The sequence below is a fragment of the Haliaeetus albicilla genome, chromosome 6, assembly GCF_947461875.1.
Source record: "Haliaeetus albicilla chromosome 6, bHalAlb1.1, whole genome shotgun sequence".
Lineage (NCBI taxonomy): Eukaryota > Metazoa > Chordata > Aves > Accipitriformes > Accipitridae > Haliaeetus > Haliaeetus albicilla.
Window position 1 is genome coordinate 19,634,794 of NC_091488.1, and position 19,164 is coordinate 19,653,957.

Below are 19,164 nucleotides of genomic sequence, written 5' to 3' on the forward strand. Positions count from 1 at the left end.
CCTCACATCTAGCAGTTTTTCTGAATGCTTTGATTACAAGGTAAGTGGCAGTCTACCATGGAATTCCAGATAAAAGCACGTTAGGGATTTTAAAGAGAAGAGATCGTGTACATACGAAGCTTTGTATGGGCAAACCAACACAACTGGCCACTGTGCTAAAACCAGCTCATGTTTCTACCACTCTCAATACCAAAAGCACTTGGGATACTATACCAGGATTTTGTATATACCCTGCTCACAGAGAAGTGCAGTGAGTGCATGCTCTCACGGCCAGGAGTGTAACTGCAGCAACATCTTGATCTCTTCTCCCTCTCTGCCCCTATCTCCTCCCCCCGTCTGTGGATAAAGTTTAATCATCTCGCACACCAACCTGGTTTTTTTTGGTTTTTCTTTTCCACAGGAAAGGATCAGTAATGAAGGAAACTAGTTTGACTGTTGAAATGTATGCTGGCTTTGCATGACTGAAGGAAAAAATGAAGAGGTTTAAAAGATGCTTAGGAGAAGAGGACAGAGCATTTGCCTCTCAGCATGGGACTTAAGAGTTGCAGTGTGGGCAGACAGATTGGAAATGGGAACTAACAGGATGCCAGGATGAGTAAATTGGAAAAGCAAGAGTTGGGGTGAAAGGAGTGGAAATAGTAGATGAGTTTCATGGCAGGAAACTCCTGAACAACAGCTCTGTTTGTAATAGCGAAGCAGCTGAGATGTTGGAAGGGAGGAGGAGGAGGATTTGTCATGCAGGTCCTAAGAAATAGTTTTAAGAGCAATATGTGAAACTCCTAGATTAGGCTGAGGGTTGACTCAGGTAGCTAGTGAGGCTGCAGCCATTAAAAACTGAAGGATGTTATGGATGGATGCTAGGTGATGTGGCTGAAGATAAGAAGTATTATGTCTTTGGAAACTTGTCCTCAGGGTTGCATTAAAAGAAATTATTCTCTGCCTAGTTTGGAAGACACTCAGCCTGGGATTATTTATTTCCACTAAGTAATTGGGTGTGGTTTTGCTTTTAAGAATTGATTACTTCTGTGTTCTTTTAAACTGCGGGGTTAAAAGGGTTCTCTCTTCCCAAGTGGCAGCTGGAAATTAGTGCAAATACTTAAGATGTTATGCTGATTAAGTTGCAGCAGCAGATACCGGTGGGACTTGTGGTACAGGGGCAGAGCTGTTCCTTCTTGGTTGCCTTGCTCTTTCTCAGGTTGGCCCATGAGAGTGAATTTGGAAACTGCGCCAATGCAGCTGGTGCTGGGTTTGACTCTCCTTTCATAATTCTCTTTGAGCAAGTGAAGGAGTTGCTTGGGTTACAGAGAACGACAGGAAAAGTTGGGATGCCAACTAGCCCTGTAGCTTTGCTTTTGTGTGTAGAAGTGCCTGCGTGGTTGAGAAAGGCAGGGGTGAGTGGCTGAGCTTGGTCAGGCATGACATGGTATAGCTGAAGCAGCAGAGATGTGGCAGAGAAGGAAAGGTGTTACTGCTGACCATGGGAGCGTGCTGGACTGGAGAGGTGATGGTTCCTGGCCAGGGGGCTGCCACAGGGAGAGCTTCAGGCCTGCGTTAGGCAACTCCGCGTAAACATGCAAGAGGAAAAGTGGAAGAGACGAGGATGTGGTGGTTGGGAGATTGCCAGCATGAGCAGTATACAATTCATCTCTTGTGAAACACAGCAGCTGCTGTTGGCAGATTTTGGACCTTTGGGGCTCTCTGGAGTAGTCAACTTGACCACACATGGCATAGTTTTGTGTTGGTGTGTTAAAATCTTTCTAAAGCTTGCACAGCTTCTGTTCTCTGCCTTGCGTGGTGATTCGGCGCAGGGGTTATGCCCGTGCCTCTAACAACTCCGTGTCTGCGCAAGAGGACTGCAGAGCTGATGTACCAGAGGTTTACTGTGCTTTATGGTTATAAGTGGGGGCTGTTTCACCTGTTTAGCCTGCAGGTCTAATCAAGGCTAGAGAAGGTGCACAGAAATCAAAGGTTAAAAATCGTAACTTGGGCCAGCAGTTGCTGAAGAAACAGGCAAAAAATTAGGATAGCTGGTTGAAGTGAGTGGGAGCATAAAGGTAATAAGCATCCATAGTTGCATGTGTTAAGTGTGTGCAATTTAATGTTTGATTTTTCCTTATTTGTAAATAACGGAGTTCAAGGGATGGTGATTCCTGCTTCTCAAGTCCTAATTCTGAGTTTAAATCCTAATCAATGAAGATTCAAAATTACCGTATACCAAGACCCTCTATAGTAAGGTAGAAAAGTAGTTGTAAAAACCAGTAATAAACTAGAATATTTTGATATGAGATGTATTATAGCTTGAATCTGCATATAGCTGTCTATTTTCCAGATACAGACTGCAAGACTGAGAACAGAGCATTTCATTCAGGGTTGGCTGTGCTTGTGTCATTGCTGCTCATGTGATAGATACCACTACTGCTGCAGTTGATCTGGGACAGCAGGGGCTCTGCAGCATTGCTGCTTCTGAAGTCGTAGATTGGAAAGCTTGCAGAGACACTGCACAGACACACAGAAATAATTATTGTATACTTCCTCTGTGTGGACATGCCAAATGGTTGAAAATGAGTGCAGTGTCTGCTTGTTATGGCTCTTCAGTGACATATCTATGCAAAATACTGGGAAGCAGCTGATCTTTTGGTTTTTTTCTGTGGTTTTAACATGTAGGTTGCTTTCTGCCCTGTGATGGGGAAAATCCTCAAAAGGATTTTATTTATTTATTGAAAGATATACTCTAGAAAGGAATAGAAATTGTTTTGATCCAACTATAATTTGTTAATCTGGAACTGAAGGCTTTTTTCATAGTTGAAGCATTGTTTAGCTACCCTTCAGATATGCTTGCTGTCAAAGGACAGCATGCTTGCTTATGTTTTCCATAAGCAATTTTAAGACCACAGTCTTCCTAAACACTGGTTATTAAATCTGTGCGTTCTTTTGTGCTTGCAGTAACTGTTTGCGGACTGCTTCACTGAAGTGATAAAAAATTTTCTTTGTCCATTTAAAGCACAGAGGTAAACAGTTACTTGGGTCACATCTGTGATTTTTGTTTACAATTTTAAAAAGAAAATTGTCTGATAATTTCTGTGGACAATTCTCAATGTTAAAGTAACATCGATTTTGTAAGTATAGAATGTTCAGTGTACAAAGTTGCATGGTCCAGCTGGAAGGAAACTTGTCACAGACCAACTTGTTTGGTTGGTTTTTTTCCTTTTTTGGGGGAAGGTGGGGCAGGAGAGCAGGCAGTGAGAGTCTGTATGTAATCAAACCGTTTCCTAGTTTGAGTTATCTTCCCCTTTCTTTAAGTACATCAAAGCATCCAAATCATTCAAGTTGCTAAAGATGCAACTGCTAAAACCACCCCAATTTTTGTTCTGACTGTTTACAGCAGGAATTTCTTCTTTGTTTCTTTTATCTATATTAAAATTCCTTTCTAGCGTTTCTGCGGTCAGTCTTGCATTTAGTTTTTAAGACACATATTGTCACTGACTGCCTGAGCCAGATTTCAAGCAGAATGCCAGCTCATAAATACCTGTCAGATCTGGGGTGCCTTAGCACCAGTTCTTCAGTGGCACATTGTGGAGAGACTGGATAGCGTGCTTTTGGAGCGACTGAGTAGCCTTTTATCGTTGTGAGAGTAGCAAGTTGAACATTACATTTGAATTCAAGCTGGCTTCAAAGCCTTGCTGTGCCAGGTGCTGAAGCTTACAGTAAAAGGAAGATCTAGAAACCAAATGTATGATCTAATTTAAGCTAAGATGTCATGAGTTGGTACAGCAAAGAACTGAAGGATTAAGGAAAAAGAATAGAAGGAAATGATAAAAAGAAAATGTGTCCACTTAGACTGATACAGCGTTTGGTGGCAGTTAAACTAATACACAACTCTGATTTGGAACAGTCAGAATTCAAACTCACGTGGGATGCACTTTGGAGAAAAATACTAAGGTGTTTAAATAAAAATGGCAATTGATTATGTGTTTATTTTGCACCTTTAATTTTAAACAATTTTTTTTTGCCTTTTGCCCATGTTCTCTGCTGTTCCAAATTGTTGGCAAAAACAGATACCAATTCCTGATTTTGCTTTACATTCTTTAGTGTAAGATGCTGTTTCTTTTTGCATGCACATGTCTGTGTGTGCAGGTGTGTGCGTGTGTTCCGTTTAACGTTTTCCATTGATGGAGCATACTTAGACCACTTGTTACTCTGAAACTGAATCTTGTTCTCTTCCCTGTGATGATTCTGCTTTTGAAATATACAGGAAAAGATCCTTAAGTTCAAGCAGAAGTAAGAATAAATCTGTACCAGTAATTCCAATCATATACATTATGATAGTATTCAAGATTTATATATACTTATTTCTGTTGTTATTGTTATTTTAATTGTGTAATAAAAAATGCAGAAGTAAATTGAAATAGCTCCACTAACCTCCTAATCGTCAGCTAATCTTGTAAACCTTTCAAAAATCTGTTTGAAAATATGATAAAAGAAGCAATATTCTGGATGGTCAGAGTTACTCTAGAAGATTAGGGGTATAATGAATAATATCAAGAGGTGAAATACTGTGCTTTTGAATCCAAATGTCTTTTAGTATCAGAGCTGACTACGTCTTACATGATTATGCTCAAGTATTACTTCAAGATTGCATCAAGACGTACAGAGTTTGTTTGCTTCTGCTAAGCATGTATGACTGGGTGGAAAAACCTATTTATATAATCATATATCAGGGATTGATTTTAAAAAAAAAAGTATCTCTCAGAGATTTCAGTTGCATTTTATGCTGGTATTTGAGCGCTGGCAGAGGAGAGGCCTCCAGAGAGGCTGTGGAGTCTCCATCCTTGAGATATTCAAAAGGTGTCTGGACACAGTCCTGGGCAGCCAGCTCTAGGTGGCCCTGCTGGAGCAGGGGAGTGGGGCCAGACAGCCTCCAGAAGTCCCTTCCAACCTCAGTCAGTCTGTGATTCTGTGTGGATCAGGGCAATCATCAAAGATGGCTAGCATCGTTCATAGGCCATGTTTCCAGGTACCATTGCGGTGGCTGAGTAGCAGTATCCTTGTTAGGTAGGCATTTCCCGTTTGAGCAGAGAAACCTCTAGTTGTGGGTAGGCTACTTGGAGAAGCACCCTTGGGGTCACAGTTGTTCAGTCTCAACACTCAGCAACTCAGTCTCATTTAGCTATTTGTGTGATAAATTAAGATGTTCACAAATTTTAAGTTTCTGAAAGTGGTTGTAAACTGCAGCCAGGCTGGGCCTTCTAAACAGACTATTCCTGGAGTTGAGCGCTTCCTCTGTGCAGGATACATGATCTCGTCATTGCTCTTTGACTCTTCTTTGAAGCCCTTCCAGTTCATCCAAGTCCTCCTGAACCGCTGCCCCTGCCGCTGGGCCTGGTATCCCAGGAAGGGCCTCACCTCTGCCATGCACCCAGGAGCCGTGCCTCCTTCTTGCCCGCAGCATGCTGCGGGGAGCTCATGGCTCACGTGGGCCGTCATCCGCTGCCCCAGCCGGCCCTTCCTGAAATGGTCTCCCTGTCCCACGTGAGCGGCCGGCACTTCCTGTGCGTTAGAGGCCTGGGGATGCGCCCGCCTGTGCCGGCCATGCCCAAAGGCCTCTTGGCTGATCTTCCTTCCACAGGCGGGAGGGGTGGCTGTGATGGTGGCCTGTCCGCTTCTTTGCTTTAATGGTTTTTTCTCTGCTTTATCTTTGTTTTTCCCAGATTTGTTTCAAAATAATCCCCAATCTCCTGTTATGTAACACATTCTCAACTAGTTTGTTGTAACACTGTCACCATTGTATCATCAACACCTTTGTATGCAGACAGATCAAAATGCTCTTTCTTTTATTAAGCACATTTACATCTTAGTCCTAAATCCATGTGTCATCAGACTTGGTAGTGGTAAACATGAATGTAAACAAGATTACATTAAATTCTGAGTAGCCTGAGTGCTGAGGCTTTTTAGATTTCTGTTTCTGAAGTCAATTTATAAGAAAACTTAGTAATGAAAACAGATTTTAATGAAGATCTAGCTGTAATTTTTGATTGCCAGTTAAAATTTTTAGGTTACATTGACCTCTGTTTCTTCCACCACTTCTTTTAAAATATATTAAAGGAATTACTCTGCAGCAAGTTATGATAACATTGAAAGTTTGGATCTCCTGTAACCTTCTAGAGCTACTTGCTCTGACTCTCTAGAATGAGCTGTGCTCACTAGGGACACTATAAATAAATAAGAGGCTCATTTTTCTGTGCCACTAAGTAGGTCCCACTTCAATTCAGAGCAAATACCTTATGTAAGTCTGGTGAGGGGAACTTCCCTCAGCGCATACACGTTGCTGGCATTAACCTATTGGTAATGAAATTCAAGGCCTGTTTTCCCTTGTGCAGAGTGGACGGAGCTTTGTGTGAGCTGTCAAAAGAAATTAGGAGTTTAGTAACTGATGTAGAAACAGAAGAAGAGGCTTCTTTGTATTTCTTCATCCGTGTGTGCTTTTGACAAATACTGTTAACTACTTAGAATTTGGTCCACTATACTAACCAGAAGTTAAAATGGTGGGTTTGGGAAACATCAAAATAAAAATAATATATTAAGTTTTTCCCCTCTAACTTTATTGTTTCACTAAGGTTCTACGGTAATAGTTCGCTCTTACTCATTAGAAATTCACGTCAGGAAAGCAACTAAGTGTGTCTCTATTCTCACAGATCAGAATCCTATTCTCTATTGTTTTAAGGCTGTGTACGTGTTCCTGTGGATGTGTAAATTGCTTTGAGTTTTTTTCTTAGTTTCCTTTTTTAACATTCCAGTCCAACCATTGTGAAATTTTTTTTAGTTGTCTTCATTTAAGACATTTACTTCCTCTGTATGTGACAAGTGACACTTAACCCTGAGGAATGTTAAAATATCCCCGATAAGAACGCGTCAGTGACACTGTGCTAGATCAAGCGCATGGTTTGTGATGGCATCCAGTATTACGTAACCACGGGCTGTAATTATTCAGATGTGATGTCTGCGGATGTATGAACTTGGAAGAGTGCAGCATGACGATGCTAAAGGCAGCGTCCAAAGAAAATCAAATCTTTCTCTTGCATCTTGCTTGTTAGCTGTTGAGGCAGCTATGGTGCCTTGTGGTGTCATATATACACAGCAATTGAGGTATGAAATATCCCTGCCACCGTGACATCCTAATCCATTTTGGCAGTGCTGTGACAAGAGTTAAGAGCATGAACATGTGCACACCTGTTTGGTGGAACTGAGGGGACCCAAGGGAAAAGATGAAGAGATTGAAGAGGAAAGGGGAGCTTTCCTTGAATTTGCAACCTTGCTGTTTCAGTTTAGAGTTCAGTGTTTGAAGCACTGATGGAACAGGGGGAGCAGCAAGTTCCTCTGGAGCCGCTCTCTGCAAGTAGTGTAAATATGGCGGTATATTTGTAATGTGGACGATGACCATCAGCTCTGGTGACCTGCTGACAAAAAGAACGAAGTAAAGCTACAATCTTCCGAGTGCAGGAAACTTTCACTCCTAAGTTTTCAGTTGAGAAAGGGTTCACTTCAAGAAAGCCCACATGTGCTAGGTTAACATAGAGGGTTGCATCTGAAGCCCCTGTGCACACTTCAACCATCTGTTGTAGTGAGCTCTGAGGGTGCTGTTGAAGCTGGCAAAAATATATCAGATGGCTTCTGTGAAGTGCTTATTTAAAGCAAGAGGTATCTGATTAAAATGCTGTTTTGTAATAGAAGGGCAGGTTGATTTTCAATCTCTTTAGCATAAAGTGCATTGTTCAAGTAGTGTTTCTTTCTGTAGTCATTTCCTTGGCATTGTTATTGTACCTGGCCTTGTTTTGTGCATTAAGCCGTAAATGTAGTTCAATTTTACAATTATAGTAGCCCCTTCCTGTCTCTTAATGAAAGTAAGAAGTTCTTCCCAAGTATTTCCAATCATGCTTTGATTATTTGCTGTTATTACCATGCCTGTAGACCAGGCCATGTTCATTCAAAGACTACTGATGTCAAATCTGAAAAGCCTGTACTGTTGTTTATTAGCGTCTTTTAAAGTTAGAAACTTCTACTTGAGCTGCAATTAAATAGCCTGCTTGCTTCACTTTTGCCACAGTTACATTTTAAACCTTCAGTCAGGGGAACGCCAGGAGGCACTGGCCCACTGGGATGCTGTGAGCTTGGGTGAGATACATGATCGAGGTGAATCCTTTTCCTTTGCAGCAGGGCTGTCGAGGTGCTTATGGTGGTTTTTGAAGCATTGGTTTTGGACTCCCAGAATTCACCCAATCTTGAACCAAGTCTCTTTAGTTGGGATTATGTTCCTTTTCTGCAGGGTGTTTTTGGATTGTCGCCAATTACTTATTTTTCATGAGGCTTGATCCTATTTCTGTTTTTCTTTTCCACTAGTAGGTATGAGTAGACTGTAGTTTTTAGTCCACCTAAATCCTCAGATCTGACATTCAGAAGTTGGTAAGGATTGCTTGAGGAAAGGCAAAGGAAAACTAGTATCTTCTGAGTTTGATATTAGGGCTGATAAATTGCCGATTTGAAAAATCAAAAGGAAGAGCAATAGCCTGTGTTAGCAACTACTGTGGTGCAATGACAGTTGGGAGTGCAAAGTGAAGCAACAGGGGCTGAGCATCCACGCTGGGCGTGCTTTGCAGGCTTTGCTTTGGTTAGCTCTAGTCTGGTGGCATGGACTAACCACCTGTTGGGTGTGCTCCAGGAGAACAAATTTCCTGTTAAGTTTTATCCATAAGGAATGCGGTTTGCGTGCTCTGAAATCCTTTCACAGCATGAACCGCAGTGTAGTGCAAGGCAATGTGCTCCCAGTGAATCGAAATGTACATGTAGAAGGTGACTGGGAGGTGGGTCTGCACAAAAGGTCAGTGGCTAAGACCTGTCCCTGGCAAAAGAGGCCAGATAAGCCATTACTGACAGCAAAATTCAAAAAGGGGAGTGGGATAAAGGGACTGAGGGAGATAAAAAGCCACATATGTGACTTGATCAAAGTTGTTGCTTGCCAATAAATTAGTCATCCAGTTTGCTAGTTGCATGATTGTGGGTGTAGAGGTGTATTGCAGTATTAAGAGCAGGTAGGATTTTGATCTCAGCAATTTAGGAAAGTTGGAAATAGGTTTATATTGGTGACGGTAAACCTAAATATGAGTAACTGATTCAACAGACTGTAATACTATGTAGACTGCAGTGGGAAAGAATTATGGTATTTGTTAAAATGATTGAGATAAACATAAAAGCATGCTATTAATTTTTTAGATGCGTGGAGATTAGGCCCACTATATGGAGTTTTGCAAGGGGAGCAATAGCCTAGACATCGAGGAGAGGGTATCTGAGTCAATTGTGAAACCTGTTTAGCTGATCTTTAGCTTAAGCAAGTATAACTGACCAAGTTATATTTTGACAGCCAGCTGTTACAACCATCATATGAGCTGGCAGCCACATGTTCTTACTGATGAACAAAGAACAACTTTCCAGGTAAGTGTACATACTCATACCATGAACTAAATACATTACACAGCAGAAAAGGGAGAAGATAGGGAAATGAGTATTGTATTGTGATACCCATGTTACAAACACGTGTAACAGTATTGCATGACCCAGCGTGCATACTTGCGATAACATTTGTCTTTTTTATACTTTTAATACTAGGTCTACCCTGAATTACAAATCACCAATGTTGTTGAAGCCAACCAGCCAGTTACAATCCAGAACTGGTGCAAGAAGGGGTGGAAGCAGTGCAATGGTCACCCGCATATCGTGGTTCCCTACAGGTGTTTGGGTGAGTGACTGAGTTTCAATCTTTTTTTTTCTGCCCTTTGGATTTTCAGTCACTTCATGAAAAAGATAGAGAATCTACATAACTATCTTTTACATCTTTGTATTATCATATTTTCTGAGGTGGGTTTTGTCCAATTGTTCAGTGTTTTGGAACTGCATTAACTAGACAGAAAATACTCCTGCTCTTCACAATACTATTTTCATGAGTGACTGCAAACCAGGATTCTGCTTACTTGTCATTATCTGTTCTCTCCCCTCTTTTCCTCCCATATAGACATGCATGTGTTCACACAGTTCACAGTTTACTTGTTCATAAGCTATCCATCGTTTCCTTAAATAAATACTCCCCCCCCCCCCCCCATTATTTTTTTAAATATGTAGTACTTGGTCTCTTATTATGAAAGACAATGGGAATCTGTTTTTATTGAAAGCAAGCAAAAGCTAGAATATAAATTCTGTTGTTTCTTTCTGCAGCTTTATTTTTGTAGCAGTTGCTTGCTATTCTCTCCTGTGTCCTTGGTGTTTTGAATCAATTCACCAATTTAAAAGGGAGGTTCAGTCCTTCGTATTTTGTTAACCTTTACTTCTGTCAGCGTTCAGAAAACAGAATCGTATTAATTTGTTGTTTTCATTAACATTCTAGGCGTAACATTTTCTTGAGATTATTCCATGAGCTATTTAAATATGTTGCTTTACCACTGCCATTTGAATTGTGATAAATTGGCTGCCTAGTTTCATGTTTAAATGCTGGAATTCAGAGTTGGAACTTGCTTTTTGTCCTGGTTTTGGCTGGGATAGAGTTAATTTTCTTCCTAGTAGCTGGTATAGTGTTATGTTTTGGGTTCAGTAGAGAACAATGTTGATAACACACCAATGTTGTCAGTTGTTGCTAAGTAGTGTTTATAGTAAGCCAAGGATTTTTCAGCTTCTCATGCCCAGCCAGTGAGAAGGCTGGAGGGGCACAAGAAGTTGGCACAGGATACAGCTGACCCAAACTGGTCAAAGGGATATTCCATACCATGTGATGTCATGCCCAGAATATAAACTGGGGGGAGTTGGCCAGGTATGTGGCAGATCGCTGCTCGGGAACTAACTGGGCATTGGTCAGCAAGTGGTGGGCAATTGCATTGTGCATCACTTGTTTTGTATATTCCAGTTCTTTCATTATTATTGTCATTTTTATTATTATTATCATTATTATTTTCTTCCTTTCTGTCCTATTAAACTGTTCTTATTTCAACCCACAAGTTTTACTTTTTTTTTTTTTTTTTCCCCCGATTCTCTGCCCCATCCCACTGGGTGGGGGCAAAGTGAGCAAGTGGCTGTGTGGTACTTAGTTGCTGGCTGGGGTTAAACCACTACACTTTTCTACCAAGCCAAGGCAGCTAAAATGTGTGGAAAGCAACTCAGGCTAGTTATTCCATGAAATAAATAATGAAAGAAATCCAGAAAATATGCAATCTTTGTAGAATTTTTGTTCATTTGTGTAGAATAGGTAAAACACATAGCACACCATCTGATGCCCAGGCAGTGAGTGTGCCAACTTAACAAAGATAGGACTGCAGAGTAACTAACAAGCATGGTACTACTATGATCAAAGGTGCCAAAAAACAGGTGCGCAAGATCTGTACTAAGAAATATCAGGGAAATTTTACTGTAAAGTTTCTAGATCTGACGTTTGTTTGTATGGATATGAAATAGGTGTTTCTAGACCTGCAGTATATCATTGTTGATACTACTGTAGGTAAGAATGTTTAGTTTATTCTGAGCAAAAGCGTTCAAGGAGAACCCAAATTCAAGACTTTTGGTCGGGGGAAGGACCTGCCTCTAGTAATATGAATCCTGACTGCGGGAAGGAACCTGCTACTTTGTGTGTTTTCCAGACTTCTAGGTGAGTTGAGTTGGTCACTTTCACCAAAAGTTTTAATGCTGAAAGGGACATGCTCTTCTACCCACTTGTTGCTGTGTTTACTTTAGTTTTCCATAGTCGAGATGAAAATACCAGCTATCGCTATACTTGCACAGCCAGATAAGCAACTTGTTAGAGGTGGGGCAGAACTGCAGTCTCACCTAGCTTCATCATGATATATTTCATCAGATTCCATGCAAAGTGCACTTGCACTAATTAGAGATGTGGCAGAAGAAGATCAGACTAGTGGAACTATAAAAATGTAATTTTTATTATTTATTGTATTGTCATCATAAGCAAAGCTCTGAATTATGATCAGGGAAATATTATGCTCAGGACTCTCTATACTTATGTAGATTTGGTCAGTGCCCTGAAGAACTTACAACCTAATTTAAGATAAAAGACAATGTCATCACAAGAGCAAATGAATATAAATTGGCCATGAATAAATTTAATCTGGAAATTATAAAGAAGTTTCTGCAAGAGTAAGGAGCTCCAACAGTCTTCTGGTAAAAGGAATAAGAAGTCTAGTAATTTAGAAGGAAGTTCATAGATTTATGAACAGGACTATATGCAGTTCCCTGCAGGAGTGAGGAACTGGACTTGGACTTTTAAGGCATCTTTCCTGAGTTGCAGTTTTGAATGAAAAATTTTCGAGAGTTGAATGTCTGCTATCTTAGGTAGCAAGGTAAGCTTTGCTTGCTGGAGACAAAAATTTTAAAAGACATTTAAGCACCTCATGCCCATTTAATGCTTTACCCTTAGCTCCTGTTTTAAAATTCTCCTATATGGTATCTTTTGTCTGATTTCCTTGTAATTGAGGCTTATGCACTTGTCTGCCAGTGTTTGTGTTTGTCATTCTCCTATCCTGCCATTCATCTTTTGACCCTGGCTGGAATAAAACTAATAGGAACAAAAGCTTTAGATACTGATGTTCCCAAGAGTTTACTGAGGGAAGGGTGGCCACACAATTACTTCCACTGGAGGAGAAATGGTGAACGTGGCCATTATCCGTCATTTCCTCTATCGACCAACTCTCTGCTTGTTGTGTAAGGTTAAAATTGGACTTTCTTCCATGTGGTGAAAGTGCATTACAGGAGGAGGCTGGAGGAATGGGTCACTTTCCCACATGTGAGGCTGGGAGTACAACCCATCATGGGAAGTCGGGCTTGCTTAGTACGCAGCAGCAGGATGTTTATCTGTTGCTAGTAGCTCACATTGTCCTCTCCTGTTGGCTTGCTGCCTTCATAGTGGTGAAGCTGGTCATGAGATGAACAGATCTCTGAAAAGAGCAGAACAGAAGTCTTGAAGGGAAAAAAAGAAAAGTGTCGTTTGGCATGTTTAACAGAGACTGTTCATTTACTTTTCCTGTTGGACACCTACCCTTTTAATTTATTATTTTGATTCTTCTGTAGTCTAAAAGTTGTGGTCAGATACCTTGAATACTCTTGCTGCTTTGTATGTAGACTGGAGACAGGGAGTTGATTGAATTCGGTCTGTCAGTTCCTCATAGCTTTGACAGATTATCTTTTTTTAATAATTTTATGCAATACCTTGTTGAGGTTTTGTGGTTTTTTTTATTTATTTATTTTGGTAGCTAATCTTGTAGCCTGCACAAGCAGCTCAGTATGAGGATACTGATTTTATTAATTATCACCATAAGCAGTATGACATCTGCCTCGGAGTACTTTTTCCTGAATCTTATTTGTTAAGGAGTCTTGAGAGCTGCCTTTTTTTTTTCTTTTTCTTTGTCTCCTGGTAATACTTCTTCAGTGTTAAAAGATAAATTTTTTAAAAGTTGGATCTTGCCTGTCAGCTCTGCATGTGCCTCAGCTATTCTTGGTGTGGTAGCTGCTAGCAGGCAATTTCAGAAGTCAAGCATCGGCAGTGCCTATTCCTCAGTACTGTTAGTGCAAGTAGACCACCATTAAATCTATTGACTCTGGTAAAATTAAGATGCCAAAAGAAAGTTTGGCAGTGAGCAGCTGATTGCAGAGTTGAGTCTGCTGTGAGAATCACTTTCAGTATCTTTAGTCAGCTTATGGTTTCTTCTATCTTGATATTTGTTTTCCACAGAGGTGAGAAACAATGAGTGACAGAAATGTGTCTGTGTTCAGGCTAGAGCATCTTCACGGTCCATTTGCCTCCCAGTCTTCAGCCAAGGCTTTGGGACACGTGGAGAGCATATCACTACAGCACTTGGCTACTGCAAGAGTTTTTTCTCTTTAAGGCGCGTGCATGATGGTAGTTACTGTAGCTATTTGTAGCAGTATACTTTAGTAATATCGATCAGATTTATTACATTACACAGCTTCATATTTTCTTAAGCAGATGCGACTAAAACATAAAAGCAGTAATTTAAATAAGGTGAAATGAAAGCGCCTTATTTGAGTCAGCCATGTGTCTTTGTAGTGACCACATAAAGATGCCCCCCAAAAATGTTCTAATTGAACCCAAAGAAGAAAAGCATTACTGATTTTATTTAATTTTAAGATACGATTTTGTGCCTTTGTGGAGGGCTTGGCAATGTTCTTGAAACTGCAAGCTTTGAGAAAATGTTCTTGTGCAATAAATCTGATTTACCGACATATTCATTGCATGCTTCCAGGGGCACAGAGGATTACTGTACAGTTTCAGTTCATTGAAGAGGGGAAACTTCTTGTGAAAAGAAAATTGTTGAGTAAATTTTAGTTACCTTTCTGAACACACTGAAGGCATTTGCCTTAAAACTATCTTTATTTTTATCTTCCTGCTTTCAGAAAATGAATCTTCCAGTGTGTGCTTACTATGGCTTGAAGCTCTGTCAGCCGCTTAACGACAGAAATAGGAATCTAGGCAGATACTTAGGTCTCTTGAATAAAGGTGTCAGACTGCTGTCTTCAAGGGGGAAAAAAAAAAATCTGGGATTTGAGGCGGGGGGGTTAGTAATACAAGGACTAAAGGGTTAAATTATGCTATTTGAGTGAAGAGTGTGCTGCTTAACATAGAGCCATGAATGTGTTTGGGTGCTCAGGCAAAGATGAGCCATGAGATGTGCTGGTGGAAGAGTGAAGATCTGCAGCACTTCCCATGGTGTTGGGTGTGCATGCTGGCATCCTCACAACTGCAACATGCAAAAGCGGGTGCTTTTAAGACTGAGCACTCCAAAATGGTGACAGTAAGCTTGCTGTGGGGCACTGCTGCAGGGTTTCATCAGGCTGTGCCAAGATCTTTGTCCCAGTGCCATGATTCTTTGAATACCTTCAATAAACGTATGGCTATACTTTCCTGAATAGATGACATTTCATTTACTGTTGGTGAAATACACCCCAGCCTAGCTGCTCATTGTGCACCATAGCCCTGGAGAGAGATGCAGATGTTTGTGGATCAGTATGTGGACATGGCAGACAAACTCTGAGGTGTGGTGGTAAAGGGAAATTACCAGGGCATTGATTAACTGCACTGTGTAAAGTGCTTGCTTGCATACTCACATATGACTCTGTTTCATTATCCTGTTAATGTATGCTGCCAAGCACTATATTCAGACAGTGTTTGAAGGATCCAGATGTATTGGAATATCATTATGTGTGTAGCCTCTGTCAGTCAAAACATGATTACTTGCAATCATTTGTTCATAAACAAGTGGATTAGGTTATATGACAAGTATATTTTACTGTTTGGTTATGTAGTGAAAAGCTGGCTTCTGTTTCTGGTTTTAACAAAAACATCTTTGAAAATATTTATTAACTTGTCATAACAGCTTGTAAAGTTAACCACTTGTTGATATCAGAAGAAAAGGCATACTCAAGTTTTGATACGCATGCCTAGCCAATTATACCAAAGAAAACACCAAGGTTATGCCTGGAATTAATCATTTAAATAGAGATATATGTAATGGACAGTTCTTTTGGTTCATCTGGTAGTTTACCTGTGATTTTGATTGTGGGATTTTTTCACACAAGCATGTAAAATGCCTGTTTACTTCTACTACATGGTATGTGCTTTTTTTTTTTTTTTTTTTCCCTCAGCTCACTGTCTAGTGTACCTATTTCTGATTGCAATGGCAAAGCTTCTCTTCCGGATACTTTGGAAGTGCTTTCCATTGGCTTTTCCATGCAGTGCCTAATCAACAGAATGACATTAAATAATTATCTTGGAGTTTTCCTGTCCCTGCTAGTTTAGCTATCCCCCTCCAGCTTGCCTCAGTCTCGACTCAGCCATGTGAGTGATGCAGACAAGCCTCACACCACATTCTTTTCCTAAAATAAAAAATGCACTTAGTTTCAGCCTACACAACTACATCATGTCTAGTTTTTCTGACAGTGCTAGCTGACAAGAAGGAGAGGATCACCAAAACTACTGACAATCTGAATGGCTTAGTGGGGAGACCACGGGTAGAGAAATACTAGGCTCAGTGAGAGGCATAACTGTTCATTGGGAGAAATATTTCATCTCTCTTTGCTCCCTCACAGACAATATTCCTGCCCACTAGTGGTATTTTTGGTACAGTGCTGGTGGGCGGATGAGAAAGCCCTACCTGCACAGGCTAGGCACATTTTTTGGTGAAACTGCAGGTGCTGCAGGGATAATGAGGTTCTTTCCACTGGATTCTTTCCACTGCAGCAAAGCCTTGGCAGGTGCTCCCTAGCCAGGTCCCTGCCCAGGTCCAAAACTGTGCTTGGCTGCACACTGGCAGCTCTTCTGTGTTGTGCTGGCAGTCAGAGTTTTCTCCTGTTTCTGCATCCTCTTGGCTGAGCTAATTGTGGCAAGCTTCTAGGGCCCCAATTCTTGCAGTGTATTCTTATATGCACTTCTGTGCAGCAATATAATTAAGAGCATGTCCTGACATGCTTCATTGAATAGAAGTGGTTTTCTGTTATGCCTGAAGTCTGTTGGCCCAAATTTTATGGTCAGCTTCCATAACAGAGAAAAAAGTGGCTGTTAGGCATCAGTTGGGTTACTGATCATTAGTACAAACAATAATGAGTTTATCTTTTTATTATAATTCTAAGCAGCTGTATTGTCTCATGGTTTATAACTGTGTCTTTCCAAGTATTTTCTTTACAGAGCAAGACTGTGTAAACTGTTAAAGTGGCCTTTGGTGTGTTTCAGGGGACGAAATATCATCAGTTGGAGGAAGAGGTGGGGAGTGGGCAGAGAAATCCTGAATGAGATTGCCCACCAGTAGCATGAAAACTTCCTCAGGCAGTTATGGATCTGTTTCTGGAAGCTTCCACCTCCTCACTTGAGCCAAACATAGGTTCAGCTGTTGGTTTAGCCAAATCCTAGCTGAAAGCATGGAAACTTTGAAGCAAAGAGATCAAGCAAAATTAGCATTCTGGTGATGGCCAGAATGTACCTTTATGTAAATGTAAAACATCTCATTTTTGTATAATAAGCCCAGAAGAAGAAATAAATCTGAACTTGCGTATTTCTGTGCATTTTTAGGGTGTACATATGTTTTACTTGTTTGGTGACTCCAGTAGGGTTTTAATAAGGAAAGGATTTGTGGAACAGGTTACAACACAAAAACTTTGAGATCTTGAACATAATAGTTCTGCTGATCTACTCCTAAAGCAGTAAAAGAATTCCTTATAGGTAAACATTGAAAATGAGAGGTTTCTTTGTCTGTTTACAATGGACAAAGGAGACAAAGGAAACCAGAACAGGTGGTGTATACACTTCAAGAACAGCTCACAGGAAGCGGCCACTGATATGTGAAAGGTTCATAGCTATCTGTTAAGGACAGCATTACAAATTGTAGTAAATACTGTTTCTATTATTATTTTTTTTTAATGTTTAGAAGCTTGGCAAGATAAATCACTTTTCTGCTTGAATGGCCAATGCTAACAGCACTGAAGTTTTCTGTCTCTTCTAACTGTCCAGGGTATCCGAGTGTGTGTATTGGCTTTATGTGGCAAGGTTTTGGTAGTGGGGGCGGTTACAGGGGTGGCTTCTGTAAGAAGCTGCTGGAAGCTTCCCCTGTGTTCGAGAGAGAGAGAGCCCATACCAGCCGGTTCTAAGACGGACCTGCCGCTGGCCAAGGCCAAGCCAATCAGAGATAGTGGTAACGCCTCTGTGATAACATTTTTAAGAAGGCAAAAAAAGTTGGGACAGACGGAAGCAGCCGCCGGAGAGAGGAGTGAGAACATGTAAGAGAAACAACCCTGCGGACACCCAGGTCAGTGAAGAAGGAGGGGGAGGAGATGCTCCAGGCACCGGAGCAGAGATTTCCCTGCAGCCCATGGGGAAGACCATGGTGAGGCAGGCTGTCCCCCTGCAGCCCAGGGAGGTCCACGGTGGAGCAGATATCCACCTGCAGCCCAGGGAGGACCCCACACCGGAGCAGGTGGGTGCCCGAAGGAGGCTGTGACCCCGTGGGAACCCCGCACTGGAGCAGGCTCCTGGCAGGACCTGCGGATCTGAGGAGAGAGCAGCCCACAGAGCAGGTTTTCTGGCAGGACTTGTGACCCCGTGGGGGACCCACGCTGGAGCAGTGTGCTCCTGAAGGACTGCACATGGTGGAAAGGACCCATGCTGGAGCAGTTCATGAAGAACTGCAGCCCATGGGAAGGACCCACGTTGGACAAGTTTGTGGAGGACTGTCTCCCATGGGAGGGACCCCACGCTGGAGCAGGGGAAGAATGTGATGAGTCCTGCCCCTGAGGAGGATGAAGCGGCAGAAAATAACGTGTGATGAACTGACCGTAAACCCCATCCCCATCCCCCTGTGCTGCTGGGGGGTTGGTAGAGAATCCGGAAGTGAAGTTGTGCCTGGGAAGAAGGGGGGGAGGTAGAAGGAAGGTGTTCTGAGATTTGGGGTTTTCTCATTACCCTACTCTGGTTGATTTGTAATAAATTGAGCTAATCTTCCCCAAGCTGAGTCTCTTTTGCCTGTGATGGTAATTGGTGAGTGATCTCTCCTGTCCTTATCTCGACCTGCAAGCTCTTTGTTATATTTTCTCTCCCCTGTCCAGCTGAGGATGGGGGAGGGATAGAAGGGCTTTGGTGGGCACCTGGTGTCCAGCCAGGGTCAACCCATCTCAGTGTGTCAGGGATTAAAAGCAGCAAGTTCCTGCTTTTTCTGCAGTGCTTTATATAAAACGAGTTAACCACAAAAAGTGCTGAAAGAGCATTAGTAAGGTTAGAAAGAGCTCAAAAATTAGGAAAGGGGGAAGTTAAGGTAGCCTCCTGACAGTAATTCGACCCTTCCTGTGCAAGAGGTACCAGGGAGGCTGCAGTTGTGGGGCAGCCCCATCTGCCTGCCTTGTCCCGCTGTGTGCGCCTGAACGAGCTATTCGGTGTTTTCTTCTGACCTCCTGGCTCAGCCTCTCCCACAGCCTTAGTTACAGCTTGCCACTCAAATCCTGCCTGAAGACAAAACTAATTTTCCTCTCAGAAGTTTCCCTAACCTTACCCAAGCACTTTGGAGACACAGGTTTAATTTTGTAAAGGTCATGAGGGTGAGGAGTGTCATCCCTAGTTTGTAG

The 19,164-nt window shown here is 41.7% G+C and overlaps 1 protein-coding gene across 4 annotated transcripts in view; it reads left to right on the forward strand.

Moving 5' to 3' along the window:
• The window catches only part of APP (amyloid beta precursor protein), a 233,384-nt gene that overhangs the window by 65,577 nt on the left and 148,643 nt on the right, over positions 1-19,164 (forward strand). For all 4 annotated transcript variants that reach the window (XM_069785304.1, XM_069785306.1, XM_069785302.1 and 1 more), the window contains exon 3: positions 9,658-9,787. In XM_069785304.1, coding sequence (XP_069641405.1) covers positions 9,658-9,787 — 130 coding nt within the window. The remainder of the gene's footprint in view (positions 1-9,657; positions 9,788-19,164) is intronic.